The following is a 19356-nucleotide window of genomic DNA, read 5'->3' on the forward strand; positions in this document are numbered from 1 at the left end:
AGTTTTAATAGGTTCATAGTGTAGTATATGCTTTATATAAATAGTTTTTGAAAACTTGAAAGTTTAGTTCAACTGGAGTAGATATGAGTTTCTATTGCATCTATCATAATATATATTCAAAGAACATATGTGATTATTGAGAAATTTTCAGATGCTCTTAGCGTGAGGTCCACATGTCAGTGAGAGAAATGTTTCATATGCTGAGCACACAAGATACATTCATGATAGTTGAAGGGAAAAAAATTCCAAAAAATAGTTGTCATGACAAACATGGATTTCCAAAAATATGATTGTTCAATTAAAAAAAAAATCCTTATTAAAGAAAGTTGGATTTTAAAAAATATGCTTGCCACATTTAGATGATCAACTATAAATTCCGTTGGAAAGAAAGAATAAAGAAAAGGTAAAGAAAGAATAAAAAAATGGAATAAAGAAAGAATATATAAATGAAGTAGCAAAATAGTAGAACTTTTTGTTGAAATAAAAAATGCAAGCTCGAAGAAGGTTCAGCAATGGCGGAAAGCATGAAGAGACGTGAAGGCATGCAGAGAGAGAATGAACATTCTGGAGCTTTGAGAAAAATGATTTCGTGTGTATTATAAATATCTGACTCTGTTTCTTTATATATAACAAAAACAGAGTAACCAATTTGACCAAGAATATTCAATCCCAAGTCAGCCAACACAAACATGACAAGTGGCATGTAGCTTAACATTCTATTTACAAACTACAATATAAAACTACTAAACTAAACTAATATCTATATGCAGTGATAGCTAGCTACAAGACTCACAGATATCTACAAGACTACAAGAAGACTCAAATATCTACAAGAATATCTACAAGATATTTAATACTCCCCCTCAAGATGAACCGTATATGTTAATTAGGTTCATCTTGGAAAGCAAGTGAGAAAACTGTTTCTGGCCTAAAGCTTTAGTAAAGAAATCTGCAACCTGGTGCCGTGTAGGAACATGAAAGGTTTTAATAACTCCACCTTCAATCTTTTCTCGAATGAAATGGCAATCTATCTCAATATGCTTCGTTCGTTCATGATACACAGGATTGGCAGCAATATAGAGGGCTGCTTTACTGTCACAATAGAGAAAGGCAGGTTGAGTGTGATTTAAACCAAATGTTTTGATAAATGCAATGAGCCAAACCACCTCACTAGTGACTGTTGCCATTGACCTATACTCTGATTCAGCAGATGATCTTGACACTACCTGCTGCTTTTTACTCTTCAAAGAAATCAGTGAATCTCCTAAAAACACACAAAACCCTGTGATTGATCTTCTGGTGTCAGGGCAGGTTGCCCAATCAGCATCACAATAGGACTTCAACTGCAATTCTGATCTTGCAGACAAGAACAGCCCTTGACCTGGTGTTTTCTTCAAATACTTGAGTATTTTATAAGCAGCTTGAAGATGAGGTGCTTTGGGTGAGCTCATAAATTGACTCAATTTATGGACTGAATAGCAAATGTCAGGTCTAGTTAGTGTCAAATAGAGAAGTCTCCCTATTAACCTTCTATACAATGAAGCATTAGGGATTGCCTGACCAACTAAACTGCTGAACTTGGCTGATTGGTCCATAGGAGTGTTGGAAGGCTTACAAGCTAACATACCAGCATCAAATAGCAACTCAAGAGTGTATTTTCTTTGACATAAGGAGATTCCATTTGAAGTTCTTGCTACCTCAAGACCTAGGAAATACTTCAAGGTTCCCAAATCTTTGAGCTTAAACTTACTGTCTAGAAATTGCTTAAACACATTCACAGCTTCCACATCATTACTGGCAATAAGAATATCATCAACATAAACAAGTATGATGATCATAGAACCTCCCTTAATCCTGGTAAAAACAGAGTAATCTGCCTTGGATTGAACAAAACCTTGATCCACAATTGTAGAAGATAACTTTGCAAACCATTGTCTACTTGCTTGTTTAAGTCCATAAAGAGACTTTGTAAGTCTACAAACCTTCCCCTTGCTGCCGAAACCAAGTGGAGGAAGCATGTAAACCTCCTCATGTAAGTCCCCATGTAGGAATGCATTGTTGACATCTAATCGAGTGAGATGCCAACCATGAACAACAGCAAGAGCCAAAAGAGTTCTGACAGTAACAAACTTGACCACAGGAGAAAAGGTCTCATAAAAGTCTATACCCTCAGTTTGTGTAAAACCTTTGGCCACTAATCTAGCCTTATACCTCTCTACAGAACCATCAGCTTTCAACTTGATTTTATAAACCCATTTACAGCCAATTGGCACCTTACCAGGAGGAAGTTTGCACATAACCCAAGTATGGTTAGCCTGAAGTGCATCAATCTCAGCTTTCATAGCTTCAAGCCATTGAGGATCAAGCAAAGCTTGAGCATAAGAATCAAGTTCCTTAGCAATAGTTAAAGCTAGGGCAAAGGATTTATGAGAAGAAGAAAGTTTGGCATAGGAAAGAGTTGAAGCAAGAGGGTAAAGAATACCTGTATCACCAGAAGCAGTGGAATCATCTGATTGAGGAAGTGAAACTGAGGTAGACACATGTGCAGAAGCCAAGTTGCAATGATAGTCTTGAAGATAACTAGGAGTTTTCCTTAATCTAGTGGACTGCCTAACAGATTGCTGCCTAATAGGTTGAATAAGAGGAGGAACATCACAAGCTGAATTAGAAGAGGTAGAAATAGGGTGAACAAGGTTAGGAAATTCATCAGGTGGAACAGCCAGATCTGAAGATAAGGAAGGTGTGAATTCTGCAATAGGAAAAGAGGGACTAGACTCTGGAATAACAGGTTAAGCAGGAAACATGGAAGGGCAGGAATGCAAAGAAGCTGACTTAGGATGTGACAACCAATGTTTAAAAGGAAAAACAGTTTCTTGAAGACAACATCTCTAGAGACAAAACAAGATTTAGTAGCTAAATCATAGACCTTATAGCCCTTAGTACCAAAAGGATAACCAAGGAATATACAAGGCTTAGCCCTAGCATCAAACTTTTTTCTATCTCTAGATAAGGTTGACACAAAACACAAACAACCAAAAATTCTTAAATGACCATAGGAAGGTGAATGCCCTAACAGTTTTTCATAAGGAGTGAGATTTTGAAGAAGTGGACTAGGTGTTCTATTAATCAAATAAGTGGCAGTGAGAACACAATCACTCAAGAATTTGAGAGGCAAATTAGCTTGAAATCTCAAAGCTCTAGCCACAGTAAGAAGATGTTGGTGTTTCCTCTCAACAACTGAATTTTGTTGAGGTATTTCCACACAAGACAGTTGGTGTATAATTCCTTTAGAATCATAAAAGGAATTCAAGCAAATTCAGGTCCATTATCTGATCTAATGACCTTTATAGGAAGTTTAAATTGAGTAAGAATGAGATTATAAAAGGATTGAATCAAGGATGAAGCCTCTGACTTGTATTTCATCAGAAACACCCAAGTGCACCTACTATAGTCATCCACTAAGGTAAGAAAATACCTAGAACCATTTAGGGAAGGTGTGGAGTAAGGGCCCCAGATATCAACATGTATTAAATCAAAACATGCAGATGAATGAGAAGTAGAAATAGGAAAAGACAATCTATTTTGCTTAGCTAATGGACAAATAGAACAATCAAAGTTCTTATTATTGCAAGAAATGATGGTAGGTACAACAGATTGTAACAAATCAAGTCTTTTGGCAGAGGGATGACCTAATCTACAATGCCATAGACTAGTAGTATCAAAAAAATTCACATCACAAGAATTAAGAGTTGTTACAGTAGCTGTTACAGTAGGAAAACAAGGTGAAAGCTTGGAAAGAGCATTGGAAACACATGATGGCAAACTATCTGGCAAGCTGCTTTGCAATGTGTATAATCCACCTTGATTTCTACCCAACCCAATCATCTTCCAAAGCTGTAAGTCCTGAATGAAACAGTATTGTGAAAGAAAAATGCAACAACAAGAAAGATGTTGGGTCAGTTTACTAATGGAAATCAGATTAAAGGAAAAACTAGGAATGCAAAGCACATTGTCAAGAACTAAGGTAGAAGATAGTTGCACAGTGCCAATATGTGTAACTTTTGCCATGTCACCATTAGGAAGTCTAACAGAAATTTGTACAACATAAATAATGGAAGTGAAAAGGGCTAAAGAAGAATCATATGATCAGTGGCTACACTGTCAAGAATCCAATTAGTGGACTGAATATGAGAAGTACTGATGGAAGAAGAAAAAACTGAATATTCAAGAGAGGGAACAGACCATATACCTGATATCTCATGTCCTTGAAGATCAAATGAAGGCTAAGTGATGATATTTGCAACCTGATGGGTATCTGCAACTCCCTCAGAAGGTCCTTGAGTACCAAAATGGCAGTTGGAGTTTAACAAACTAAGTAACTACTGATATTCTGACTTAGTAAGGCTAACACCTCCACTTGCATCATCTTCAGGAGCAATTACATTGTTGGCAAAAGGTGGTAAAGTAGCTGCAACCTGACCTTTAGTGGACTTGAACTTATAGCCAGGAGGGTATCCATGCAACTTATAGCATTTGTCAACCACATGACCCATTGCACCACTGTGAGTACATTGTGGCCTACCCTTCTTGAAGTTCTTGACATTCTTTGCTGCTAATGCTGATGCCAAAGCAGTTGCTGTGTCAAGCTGCATTTTCTTGGTAGCACCAACCTTCCTTTGCTTCTCATCTTGAAGTATAAGAGAAAACACCTTGCTCAAGGGAGGCACAGGATCCATAATCAGAATCTGTCCTCTGACAGCTGCATAAGTCTCATTCAACCCCATCAGAAAAGACATAGTACACTCCTCCATTTGATGACCACAGATACATGTCCTATAATTGGAAAATTCATCCCAAAGTCCCTTAAATTTGGTGTAATATGCATTGATGGTTAAATTGTCTTGAGTCAAAGAACTGATCCCCTTTCTTAACTCAAAGATCCTAGGGCCATTGCTTTGTCCAAATATGAACTGTAAGTCAATCCACACATCTCTGGCAGTCTTGAAATAGACTCTGCTTGGTTGTAAATCCTTGGAGACAGAATTAAACAGCCAAGCCAAGACTGTGCTGTTACATTTACACCAAGCTCTGTAATAGGGATGATCAACAGATTGAGGTTTGGGAATAGAACCATCAATGAATCCTAGTTTGGTCTTGGCATCTAGAGAAATGAGGATTGCCCTACTCCAGGTGCTATAATTCTCCTCAATGAGAGGTTGAACCACCAATGAAATACCAGGATTATCACCATTGGATAGAAAATAGGGGCTAAAGGAATTTTCCCAAGGCTGAACAGTGGGAGCAATAGCACTGGAACTACTTTCAATCATACTTAGTGCAATGTTTATCAAGAAAAAGATGAAACTTGATTGAAGATTCAGAGTCCCAAACAGGATTTAGCAAACGAAAAATCAAGACTTGTCCTTTTAGAGAAAAATCTTCAAGGAACAAGTAATGAACACTGTGATACAATGTAATGTCAGATCAAATCAAGATTCAATTTACAATCTTGATGAACTCACTGCAAATTGGGAATTGAAGCCCTAAGATTGAAAGAAATTAATTTCCAATTATGAAGAGGGGAATCTAGATTTCAATATGCTAAAGAAATCAAGATCTAGAAGATGAACTTAGTGCAAGAATCAATCAGAAACACAATGAAGAAAATTTCTAATTGATCTGAAAGAAGCACCAAGAAATCAAAAGAAAACGAAATTGAACTAGGAAGAATCAGAGAATACTAGACTTGAACGATTCTCTGAGCTAGTTCAAAGCTCTGATACCATGTTGAAATAAAAAATGCAAGCTCGAAGAAGGTTTAGCAATGGCGGAAAGCATGCAGAGACGTGAAGGCATGCAGAGAGAAAGAATGAACATTCTGGAGCTTTGAGAAAAATGATTTCGTGTGTATTATAAATATCTGACTCTGTTTCTTTATATATAACAGAAACAAAGTAACCAATTTGACCAAGAATATTCAATCCCAAGTCAGCCAACACAAACATGACAAGTGGCATGTAGCTTAACATTCTATTTACAAACTACAATATAAAACTACTAAACTAAACTAATATCTATATGCTGTGACAGATAGCTACAAGACTCACAGATATCTACAAGACTACAAGAAGATTCAAATATCTACAAGAATATCTACAAGATATTTAATACTTTTGATGTTGAGTGTATTGTAAAGTGAGGTGTTAAAATAAATAAAATAGTTTTAAGTTGCTAAAAGTTAATTTTTGTAGCATTGTGATTGCTTGAAGCATGTATAAATGCAACTTAATTGATTTAGTGTTTTTTCTTTATGTCACTTTATTGTAACTAGTCACTCTCTAGTGACAAAAATATAAACTTTTAGCCAAAAATTTTTATAATTAAACAAGAATGAGAGTTATGCTTATATATTAGTATGACTTTATATTTTGTAGTTGATTTTTTATTTTATTTTGTTATTTTTTATGTTACAATGTGAAATTTGCAAATTTATTTGTTTATTAATATAACTGTGTTTTGTATTTAAAGGATTAATTATAATTATAATATTAATTTGTTTATCTATGCTATATTATTTTGATTTGTCTAATATAAGTTGCGAAAATATGTTTAAAATTTAAAATTTCTTTATATTTATTTAGTTAATATGTTAATTTTTACTAATTTATCTAAAATATAACTTAGTTATAGTTATTTGGGTGTTTGATTTTAAATTTTCTCAATTGAATTCAACCACATGATTGTGCTGTTGTTAAAAATATTGGGCCAAACTAAACCCAAATAGGATATGCCCAGTAGTGGACCAAGCCCAACCCATTGTCAAAAAATTGTGTTCATTGCGAAAGAGTTATATATCTTGACTTCGTACGTACTTTTTGGTTATCTATATAAATGGGGAAACTTTTTCTGCAAATGATAGAATTTTTACCAACGTGTGGTGTTATAGAGAACGGCATACAGACAGAGAAATATCTTTCCCTCTTTCTTATCAAATTCATTAAAGCATTCAGGTTGTGGATTGTGTTTTGTTTTTGTAAAAAAACACCATTGTTCAAGTCTAAATTCATGGAAACATTCTTTTTAAACAGTTATCAATAAAATAAAAATAGTGTTAACATTTTTAATGACAATTAAATTCATGTGATTTACCTTTTTCTTTTTGAAAAATAATTACAACATGTTGCTAACTCCGAAACTCGAACTCTTTCTCTCCTAAACCTAAGCACTTTGTATATAGAGATGTGCTAATTTAGCTACAAGACCTTTGATAATAATGTGATTTACTAGTAAATGTAATTAGGTAGTTAAATCTAAACGAGAAATTTGAGGTACAATGTCTAAGAAACTATACCTAAGTTTTATCTCACAACTATTTATTTGTATCTTCATTGAATTATCAATTTATTATAAAACGATCTATCAAATTTTGATCTTGACGTAAGAAACTTTTATATATATATATATATCTTTTGCTTTTGTTTTTACTTTTTGATTGTCTAATATTAAAATACTAGAATAATGCTCCGTTTTTTTATGAATTTTTTTTCTTCACATAATGTGATATTTTGGTGCACCAAAAAACACAGTCAATGGAAGACATTTTTCTTTTTTTTGGTTGGTAACAGTACATACTCAACTGACCACCACAAAAATTAATTCCACGACACAAAAATCTCTTCCAACTGTGACTTCTCTCTTTTCGCCCTTATTTCATTATTTGGAAGACAAAAAATAAATAATTCTTCAATTATTATTTTCATAAGACTAAACAATGGCGGCTCTAGAAATTTTATCTAGGTGGTCATTATAAAACTTAAGTTATACAAAATCTAATAAAAAAAGAATTTCATATATTGAGAGAGAAAAAAAAAAACACACATAAATACATAAAGTCTTACAATTTCCTTCTATGAGTTTTCTTATTTTGAAATCGTTGCATGATAGTTTCATTATCAATATTGCTCAGTACACCTCTTTCAAAATGTGGTCCAATAAAATTTTTCTTGAACTTTTCCTTTTTGTTTGTAAGGACCTAATATATTGTTTAAGAGACTAAAGTTTAAAAACAAAATTTGGCTACAATCAGGGCTGACTCAAGATATTGTGGGGCCTAAGGCGACAACTTTAAGTGAGATCTATTCTTATACTTTGAATATTAATTGAATATTTACTTAACTTTTTGGTTTTTTTCATTTAAAATCTATATTTAAAAAAAAAATTACAAATAAAAACAAATCCATCACATTACTCAATGACTATACAACTAAAAAAAGCACTATTTATTGAATAAAGTAACTAAATACTAAAAAATATGATTGAAAAGTTTAATAAAATTATATATTTAATATTTCTAAATAGAATTTGAGTATAAATTTATTTACTTGTGTAAGATTAATGAGTTCTTTTAACATTTATATGTGAGAGATTAAATGATTGACCCATCCAATGAAAATATTTTTCTTTTAATTGGTTTTTCTTTGATAAAAAATTATTTTTTATTTATTGGTGAATATTTAGGACTTAATTAATACTTCTATTGATACAAAAAAATCTCTATTAGTAAAAATTTAGGGATCTTTTTTCATTGGGGGCCTTAGGCGGTAGCATATTTGGCTCAATGGTTGAGCCGACACTGGCTACAATCTTAGTTGTAGCCTAAGGCTGCAACTCTCACTAAACAAATTAATATGACTACATATTTTGAAAATCTAACCGTTGAATTGCATGTTCTTTATATTTTTAAAACACATATCAAATTTCATGCTAGCCGGATGTTATTTACTATCCAATTCATAAACTTATTTTTTATTTATAATTTTATATTAAAAAAATTTGAAATTTATACATTTTTTTAGGTAGTTTCAGCCTATGACGTTCACTATTGATAATAGTCCTTTATTATCAGACTAAGATGTCAAGACATTATTCAGTTTTTGGTATAAGAGGAGATTGAACCCCAGATCTCTTATTCAACTATCAAAGACTTTATCAGTTGAACTAATTGGAACCCACAACATTTTATTGATGACATAACTATTGGTCATTAATTTTATTGAAATTTTGCAAGCATGGGGGATATGAGAAGAAAATGCAATCTAATGGTTAATTTGTCAAAATTTACATCCATTAAAAAAATATTTAGTAGAGTTGTAGTCTTAGTATACAACCAAATTTGTTTTCAAATTTTGTCCAAAGTTTAATTATGTTGGACCTAAAAAAATTTAAGTTAGTTACAATTTTATTTTAAAGGTCAAAAAAATCATAAAATTTTAAAATTTATTATAATAAATATTTTTTTCACAGGTCAACATGGAGTTGCCCTTGGGACCAAAGTACTTTTTTTTACCCTTAAAAGTTTGGTTTATTTATTTTGGCTCTTTATGATTTTAAAATTTTATTTTGGTCACTCACTTTTGATTCTTTTTATATAGACCTTGCCTTCACTTCTTCTAGTAACCTAATCATTAAATGCCCTTTATTCTTAATTATTTCATGAAGATTAACTCTAAAATGGTGTGGAGTGGAGGAATTTCATTGTTGTATGTAGGAAAATATATTATGAATAGTAACTACTAATGAAAATGAATGGTAGGGCCAATATAAAGACAAAATCAGCCATAAAGGCTGAAAAAAAGATTTTGAAATATAAATTTACAAAATGAAAACAACCCTAAACTTTAAGGGCAAAAATATACTTATAAATACAATAGAATTTAAAAGTTTGGATTAACTCCATTGTGGGGACTAAAAAGACTTAAGTAAGTATTTGGGCCACGGGCTTTGTTGATGGGCGCTAGTTTGTTTTAGACTAAAAGCCTCTTAGAACTGTAGCTCGGCCCATGAGTCGAGAGTCCGAGGATTCGTCCGAGGACGAATATCTCCTCGGATAGACCCACGATGACCCTGGGATTCGCCAAAAAGATCAAGGCAGAGTTCCGGAAAAACCGTTGGTTAAGAGGGGGATTTAAGCATCCTCTAGACGCAACGGTGTGAGGGAAATATCTTAGAAAAAAGGCTGCTACCTCCACATTAAAGACCCTGCACCTACCTCCCTGGCCGCATTAATGGGGGAGTGACCCCTGGATAGTAGAAGTCAACCTTCTTGCTATAATTTAAAGACTTCCAGAGGGTGGTGGATGGGACAGGTGTCTAATAGGGTGATTTGTGTGACACGTGGATAAAGAGGGAAGAAGAAGAAGTATTTAAGGAGGAAAGAGGGCAAAGAAAAGGAAGAGACATTTATTAAGAACTGTGACCTTTGAGGAAAAAAAGATAAATAATATATAATTTGTCCTCGGCTTACGTCCGAGGAGGTTTATTTTGCCCCGTTTGTCTTTTATTTGCAAACACTGTAATATTTTAGCATGTTCATTAAGTTTCAAACATCACTAAACTAGATTGCGAGCCCGCACTCTACAAATTTCATTGTTTAAGGCTCATTGGGCCTGAGCCCACGTGTGTTTTTGGGTCCAGGCGCAATCGTGCACTTACAATTGGTGCCGTCTGTGGGAAATCTAGCGTGGGAAAACTCGAACACCATGGCAGGCTTAGGCTCACACCATGCAGAATCTCAGGGATCGCAATCTGAGGGTCTTTTCGAGCGTCTTGAGCGTCGGAGGGATCGAGAGGGTAGCGTTCACACCGAGTATCCTAGAACGAGTCATACTCACAGTGGAGGGGACAGTACCGCCCATGAAGATGGTGCTAAAGCCATGCAGAAGGAGATCGATCACCTTAAGAAGAAGCTGCATCGCGTCAGGCGGAGGCGTGCTTCACCCTCATCCAGTACCTCTTCCGAAAAATCCCGGGGAAGTAGTTACAGTTCGAGGTCATGGTCGCCCCCCAGCAGAACATCCTCTTGCGAAGAGGATGGCCTATCAGGTCATAGGAGCAGGAAGCTCCCCTCCAGGGGCTTGAGGAACGATGCCATGAGCCAGGCATTGCACCAACTCTCCAAATCGCCATTCTCACGCAGGATTGAGAATGGGAGGCTCCCTAGGAGGTTCACCCAACCCACCTTCACCATTTATAACGGCCGGACCGACCCGGTAGAACATGTGAGCCACTTTAACCAGAGAATGGCTGTGCATTCTCACAATGAGACCTTGATGTGCAAAGTCTTCCCTTCTAGCTTGGGGCCTGTTGCTATGAGGTGGTTCAACGGTCTCAGATTAGGGTCTATAGGTTCGTTCGGAGAACTGACTAGAGCATTCGCGTCACAGTTTATTACATGCAGCAGAGTTCCTCGACCGTTGGACTCGCTGTTATCTATGGCTATGAAGGAGGGCGAGACGTTGAAAGCATACTCCGACAGGTATTGGGAGATGTTTAACGAGATAGACGGTGATTTTGATGAGGTGGCGATCAATACTTTTAAAGTAGGTCTTCCAACTGATCATGACTTGAAGAAGTCCCTGACCAAGAAACCCGTACGGAGTGTACGCCACCTCATGGACCGTATTGACGAATACAAAAGGGTCGAGGAAGACCAACAGCAGGGGAAGGGTAAGGCGAAGGTTATCCCGCAGGAGAGAAGGGATTTCAGGTCGGACAGATATCACAACAACAAGTCGAGAAGAGATTACTCCAGTCAGTCTGGCTCGGCGGCACCTCGAGCCGTTAATCCTATTCGAAGGAACCGGTGCATCAGCTACTAGAGAAGGTCCGTAAGGAACCCTACTTCAGATGGCCCAGTAAGATGGCGGGGGATCCTGCCAGGAGGAATCAGAATCTCTTTTGTCAGTACCATTAAGACATGGGTCATACTACCGAGAACTGCCGAACCCTCTGGAACCACTTGGAGCAGCTCGTCAGTGAAGGAAAATTAAAGCAGCACCTGTACCAACCTAGCGGACAGGGCAGTTAGTCTGGCTCGAATAATTAGAGGAATAATTCATCTCGGCCTCCTTTGGGAACGATCAACGTTATCTTCGCTGCGCCTGGCAAGACTGGCTCATGTCCCACCAGGGTGATGGCAGTTTCACACTCCCAAGCCGAGGGGTGGGGCTCCAAGCCCAAGAGATCGAAGTTGAATGTGCCTGTCTTGGGATTTTCAGAGGAAGATAAGGCTGGAACCATCCAACCCCATGACGACGCCCTAGTGGTCACCCTGAGGATAGGGAATTATGATGTAAAAAGGGTAATGATTGATCAAGGCAACGGCGCGGATATCATGTATCCTAACTTGTTCAAGGGGTTGAAGTTGAAATTGGAGGACCTCACCCCTTACGACTCACCGTTGATAAGTTTTGAGGGGAAGGCCGTTATACCAAAGGGACAAATTCGGTTGCCAGTGCAATCTGGCTCGGAGACGGTTGAGGTTGATTTTATTGTAGTCGATGCATACTCCCCATATACAACCATCCTTACTCGGCCCTGGCTGCACGCTCTGAGGGCCGTTTCCTCCACCTTGCATGTTAAGGTGAAGTTCCCTTCGGGGGAGTGCATTGAAGAGATTCTCGGCAGCCAACTGGTGGCCAGGCAATGCATATCGGCTGCAGTGTTGCATTAGACTGAAGCGCAGTCCTCGACCTCGGCTGTGAAAGACCTATAGCAATTAACGACTCTGGATGCGCCTGACGTGGTGACAGTAGAGGAGGCCGTATGCGAAGACCTTGAGAAGTATTTGATATCCGATGATCTCGAAAGGTTCTTCCAGGTTGGGATATGTTTACCACACCAGGAGAAGATGGACTTAGTGGAGTTTCTAAAGAACAACATCGATGTTTTTGCCTGGGACCCCTATAAGGCTCCGGGTGTTGACCCAAGCTTCATTTGTCATCATATGAACATCAATCCTGCTATTCCTCCTAGAAGGCAGCCCCCTTAGCGTTCCTCGAAGGAGCATTCCGAAGCCGTTAAAGAGGAGGTGCTCAAGCTCAAGAAGGCTGGGGCTATCAAGGAAGTTTTTTATCTAGAGTGGTTGGCACATACGGTTATGGTAAAAAAGAAGAACGAAAAATGGCGAGTATGTGTAGACTTCACAGATTTGAATAAAGCCTGCCCAAAGGACTCGTTCCCAATGCCACGCATCGACCAGCTAGTGGACGCCACAGTAAGACATCCTCGGATGAGTTTTTTGGATGCCTTCCAGGGTTATCACCAAATTCCACTAGCGGTAGAAGATCAGGAGAAAACTGCCTTTATTACTCCAACAGGGAATTATCACTATAAGGTGATGCCGTTCGGGTTGAAGAATGCTGGGGCTACTTACCAAAGGATGATGACTAGGATGTTTGAATTGCAGCTTGGAAAGACCATTGAAATATATGTGGATGACATGGTAGTGAAGAGCAAGACGATATCTGCGCACATGAATGATTTGGACGACACTTTTCAAGTACTTAGAAAGTACAGGTTGCGTCTTAATGCCTCGAAGTGTTCTTTTGGTGTGAGTTCTAGGAAGTTCTTAGGTTATATGGTCACTCATAGAGGGATAGAGCTGAATCCGGCACAGGTCAGAGCCATTCAAACCTTACAACCACCTTGGAATCCAAAGGAAGTTCAGAAATTAACCGGAATGATCGCCGCGCTCAGCCGGTTCATCTCCCGGTCAGCTGATCGATGCAGGCCTTTCTTTCAACTGTTGAATAAGTGGAAGGGGTTCCAATGGTCCGAAGAGTGCGTTGTAGCCTTCCAACAACTTAAGGAATATCTTTCCCGGCCACCCATTATGTCTCGGCCTGAGGTAGATAAGGTCCTATTTGCGTATCTGGCAGTGGCCGTCCATGCGGTTCAGCCAGTCCTCGTAAGGAACGACGGTGGGGTGCGGAGACCGGTCTACTACGTCGGCAAGACGCTGAATGATGCCGAGTGCGTTATGCGCTTTTGGAGAAAGCACTTCTAGCCGTCAGTTCATGCCACGCGGAGGCTTCCTCATTATTTCCGATCCCACATCGTTGTAGTTTTGACCCGGACTTGCCTCTTCGGTCAGAGTTGCGTAATGCCGACTACTCTGGAAGGGTGGCTAAATGGGGAACTATTTTGGGAGCCTTTGACATCAAATACAGGCCACGTACCTCGGTGAAGGGCCAGGTTCTTGCAGATTTGGTGGCAGAGTTTGCTGAACCATTGTTGGAAGAAACTTTGAAGGAATCACACATGGATGAGAAATCAGTTGGCATGATTACAAACGAAAGACCTTTGACTTGGAACGTATCCGTTGATGGGGCAGCTAACCAGAGAGGGTCTGGCATCGGACTCGTCCTGGTATCCCCCAAAGGGATTGTCTTCGAAAAATCCTTAAGGTTGGTGTTCTCGGCTACTAATAATGAGGCCGAGTACGAAGCAGTCTTGATCGGCATGAACATGGTACATAGGATGGGCGGAAAGGAAGTTCACATACTCTCGGATTCTCAATTAGTGGTCGGCCAGGTGACGGGGACCATGGAGGCTAGGGACCCTAGGATGCAAGAATACTTGACCGAGGTCAAACGTTTACAATCTAAATTTGATTCCTTTATCTTGTCTCACGTTTCTAGAAGTGGGAATACATATGCAGACTCTTTGGCTACCTTAGCGACGACTTCGGCTCAGGGTTTGCCTAGGATTATCCTTGTCGAACATTTGCTAGCTCCAGCTTTTACCACTGTTGGGGCAGCCCGGATCCATTTGATAAGGCCTGGACCTAATTGGATCGATTCTATGATATCTTTTCTGAAAAACGACATTCTTCCCAATGACAAGTCTGAAGCAGACAAGATCCGTCGAAAGGCACCGCGTTTCTGGTTGTTCGAGGATCAGAAATTGTATAAACGGTCCTTCTCCGGACCATATTTGTTATGCGTGCACCCCGAATCAACGGAGACGCTTTTGGAAGAACTGCGTGAGGGAATTTGTGGGAGCCATACTAGGGGAAGGTCCCTAGCTCATAGGGCACTGACTCAAGGATATTGGTGGCCCAATATGCAGAGGGAAGCTCAGGACTATGCAAGAAAGTGTGACCAATGCCAGAGGTTCGCTCCTAACATCCATCAACCTGGAGGAGTCCTTAACCCTCTCTTCGGTCCTTGGCCTTTCGCTCAATGGGGATTGGACATAGTAGGACCATTCTCGAGGGCTATGGGAAACAAAAGGTGGTTGCTTGTGGGGACCGACTACTTCACCAAATGGGTAGAGGCTGAGCCCTTGGCAAATATTAGGGATGTCGATTCCAAGAAGTTCATCTGGAAAAATATCATCACTAGATTTGGGGTACCACATACACTCATTTCGGACAATGGCGTTCAATTTGATAGTAGAGCTTTTAGGAAATATTGTGGTGACATGGGCATCATAAATAGATACTCCACTCCAGCTTATCCTCAGGGAAACGGGCAAGCCGAGGCCGTTAACAAGGTTATAGTTAGTGGACTCAAGAAAAGACTAGACGATGCGAAGGACAAATGGGTAGAAGAACTACCACACGTTCTATGGACGTATCGAAATATGCCACGCAGATCCACAGGAGAAAGGTCATTCTCTATGAATTATGGGGCCGAGGCAGTGATACCTTTAGAGTTTGGCTTCCCCACATTGAGGACGAGTACTTTTAGCCCAGGAAATAACAACGGCCTCCTGGAGAAGAGCCTAGATTTAGTTGAGGAACAACGAGAGACAGCTATGGTCCAAATGGCTTATTATCAGCAGAAGCTTAAACGAAGGTATGATGCCCATGTGAAGCTCAGACCACTCGCGCTTGGGGATCTGGTTCTGAGAAAGGTTGTAGGTACTGCTAGAAACCCAACCTGAGATAAATTAGGACCGAACTGGGAAGGACCATATCGGATTATTTTGTAGCAAGTATAGGGTCATATCGACTAGCTGATTTAGATGAAAAAGTTGTACAACGTCCGTGGAATGTAAACAACCTTCGAAGGTATTATTATTAATAAATGGCGCTTTTGTCGTTTGTGGTTTAAATTATAAATGTATATGGACTTATCAATTACAACTCTCGAAATGTCAAACAGAAACTTGGTTATGTATGGTCCTCGGACTACATACCTAGTGGAAATTGATAACTTATTATTTGTTAAACAGAACCTTAGTTATGTCGGGTCCTCGGGCCTTCTACTTTGGAAAAATTAACATCTTAAGTTACTGTTCTAAAATGTCAAACAGAAACTTGGTTATGTATGGTCCTCGAATTACATACCTAGTGGAAATTGATATCTTATTATTTGTTAAACAGAACCTTAGTTATGCCGGGTCCTCGGGCCTTCTACTTTGGGGAAATTAACATCTTAAGTTACTGTTCTGAAATGTCAAACAGAATCTTAGTTATGTATGGTCCTCAGACTACATACCTAGTGGAAATTGATATCTTATTATTTGTTAAACAAAACCTTAGTTATGTCGGGTCCTCGGGCCTTCTACTTTGGGGAAATTAACATCTTAAGTTACTGTTCTGAAATGTCAAACAGAAACTTGGTTATGCATGGTCCTCGGACCACATACCTAGTGAAAATTGATATCTTATTATTTGTTAAACAGAACCTTAGTTATGCCGGGTCCTCGGGCCTTCTACTTTGGGGAAATTAACATCTTAAGTTACTGTTCTGAAATGTCAAATAGAAACTTGGTTATGCATGGTCCTCGGATCACATACTTAGTGGAAATTGATATATTACTAAATATCAAACAGAAACTTGGTTAAGTATGGTCCTTGGACCCCATACCTTGTTAAGATTGATATCTGATTGTTTGTTGAATAAAATCCTGGTTAAAATGGAGTCTTAAGTTATATATCTTTAAGTGTCAGGCAGAAATTTGATAAGGTAGGATCCTCGGACCCCACACTTTACTAAAATTAGCATTTCAGATTACAAGTCCTAAGTATCACATGGGTTTGCAAAATGAGGTACTGCTTACCAGCTAAACCAGGTTAGTCTTTGTTAGGTTCTTGAACGCTTTACTTCACAAGGCATATATGTGTATTGCTGTTTAAAGTTTTAATTGTTCAATTGCTGAAAGTGGACTTATTTATCTCATTCTTTCTTTCGCTGTGTGCTAATGAGAACTTTTATGGTAAGCATAAAGATGAAAAGATGAAATAAACACAACTCAGATCAAAATCAAATAAAACTGTCTTTCATTAATTATGTCGATATACATCATTACATGGAAATTTCTAAGTACAGAGAAAAAGAAGCCCTATGCATGACCCTAAGCTTTCGGAGGAGGATCTTGCTGAGAAGTGCTGATAGCCTCAGTGTCTTTTAATTCCATCTCAAAGGAAGACAGAACTTGTTTTCCTTTGTCTGTTGTAGTGGTTGGAGGGATGATAGGTTCCACACTTTGGCTTAGGCCCTTCTCGGCACCCCCACTCCCTTCCTTCTCTTTATTGGAACCTGAAGGTTCTGTCAAATCCGAATGAGCGGCGGGATCACGGGAGGAAGAGTAGGAGGAACTGTCTCGAGGCGGGAGCGCGGCGGGAGCCTTTTCTATCCTCTATGTCCAGGGGGAAGCCAAATGTTCTCGGACTTCCTCGGCTCGGGTTGAAGGAACTGCTACATTTAGGGCTTCCCCCAAGGGCCTCAGCACGGTATTCTCGGCATACGGCCGCGAAAGCCTCTGTCAGCTGGTCTTCCGTTGCAGCTACCCCTTCCTTGTAACTTGCCTGCTTCGCGGCCTCTAGAGAATGCTTGAAGGTGCTAGCTTCCTCCTTCATTCACGCAAGCTCCTTCTCTAAGTCCGAGCGTTCCTTCTGGGTTTGGGAGAGCTCATCATCCTTTTGATGAAGAAGCTTGTGCTGCCTCTCCACTTGAGTCCTCATCGTTCTCAGATTGGCCTCGGCGCCGTCTCTTTCTCTTTTTAAGTTGGCCAACTGAGAGGAGAGTCTCTCATTTTCTGCTAGGGCCTGGCCTAAGGACTTCTCAGTCTCCAGACGAATCTCCTGCTCCATTCCGGCCCTCTTCCGAGAATCCTCCATGAACTTCTCAGCAACAAAGACCTCTTGAACGGCCTGTGACAAAGTATTAGAGGGTTAGGAGTAGTAAAACATTTACAAATAGCCAGATATTATAAAGAACGAAGTATACACACAGAGAGAAACATACCAAGGCTAAGTCCCTTTTTAAAGAAAGGAACAGCTGAGGCTGGCTCATCTTTTCCAAGGCATCCATATCCTTGGGCAACAGAAGGGGACGTTCCAACGCCTCGGCCAGATGGTGGGTGTGGCCTTGCTGGAGTGCCCTAATGCTGGACTAGCAAGAGATTGGTGCTCTGTCCAATCTCAAGTCAGGAGACTAGGTAGCCGGTGCTTGGCGCACTTCGGCCATATCCCTAATTTCCCCACTTTCAACTGAACGGGCACGTCCCTTGCCCTTGTCCAGTTTCTGCTGCTGGGCTGGTTGTGGCTGTTGTCTTGGCTTCTTTTGTTTTTCGCCACCAGCCTCATCGGCCTCCCCCTTCCTTTTCTTCTTGGGCTCCTCAACCGGAGGTTTAGGATCGGCTGGAGGAGGGGGAGGTGGCAAGGTCGGAGGAACTTGGGACCTTCCCGCTCTTTTTTGGGCGACTCTCTCGCCTCTCTTAGTTAGAAGGCCGCTGAGCACGTCCATCTCTTCCTCCTCGGAATCGTTGTCGGGATGGGCAACTATTAAGCCTGCAACTCCGGAGGCCTTGGCGGGCTCTTCTTCCTCGTCAAATAGCACGACAAACTGGTTCCCTTGGGGTCTTTCAACGTCCTCGAGCTGAAACCGGTCTATCTCGTCGTCCAACGTATGCGAAGAGGATACTTGCTCCTCCGGAACAGCAGTTGCTTGAGAGTGCGTCGAGAGAGGGATCGCCGCGATAGGTTGCGTGTATAGGATGGTGTTGGGGTTGTCGGGGATGTCGTGGTCGGCAAGAAAGTGCGGCCTTGCTACGTTTATTCTCTTACGCCTCCTATCCCCCGCGATAATCGCGTTCTCTATCTCCTGGAAATCCGAGGATATTGGGTCGTACCCTAGTATTAAGTGGGCCGCTCTAAGTTGCAGGTCTTCACTCACAATACTTCTGAGCGCAGTATGCGGTTCAGATCAGCAACGTTGCAGTGGCTCAAATGAGGGCGCACGAGTTGTTTATCTGCAAGAAAGAATACCAAAAAAGTCAAGTATGGTCAGATCTGCAATGCATATGAGAAATCGAAATTGACAATGTGTAAAAGGAAATAAACAATAGAAAATTTTGAGATTGAAGTTCGGGGTAGAGAAATTAACTCCTAAAGAGTCACACCTGGGTCTCCCCATACGACTGGGCAGTGAGGGCCATCATGCCAGTTGCCTGAGGCGATGAGGTAGTCGTCCTTCATGCCTTTATTAGACTTGGGCAGACAGGAAATCAGCCTAACTACACAAGACCGGGATTTAATATAGTAACCTACTTTTGTAAGTTTGT

General features: G+C 39.8%; 1 protein-coding gene across 1 annotated transcript; it reads right to left on the minus strand.

Annotated features, from left to right (window-relative positions):
- Window positions 1-863: 863 nt before the first annotated feature.
- On the minus strand, window positions 864-5330 carry LOC142616120 (uncharacterized). The gene is made up of 5 exons (XM_075789006.1): window positions 4384-5330; window positions 4009-4084; window positions 3711-3903; window positions 3052-3285; window positions 864-2776 (listed from the first exon to the last, which is right to left on the minus strand). The coding sequence occupies exons 1-5, from the start codon at window positions 5328-5330 to the stop codon at window positions 864-866; spliced, it is 3363 nt and encodes a 1120-aa protein (XP_075645121.1).
- Between the last annotated feature and the right edge of the window lie 14026 nt (window positions 5331-19356).

The sequence above is a fragment of the Castanea sativa genome, chromosome 11 (assembly GCF_040712315.1).
Source record: "Castanea sativa cultivar Marrone di Chiusa Pesio chromosome 11, ASM4071231v1".
Classification (NCBI taxonomy): Eukaryota; Viridiplantae; Streptophyta; class Magnoliopsida; order Fagales; family Fagaceae; genus Castanea; species Castanea sativa.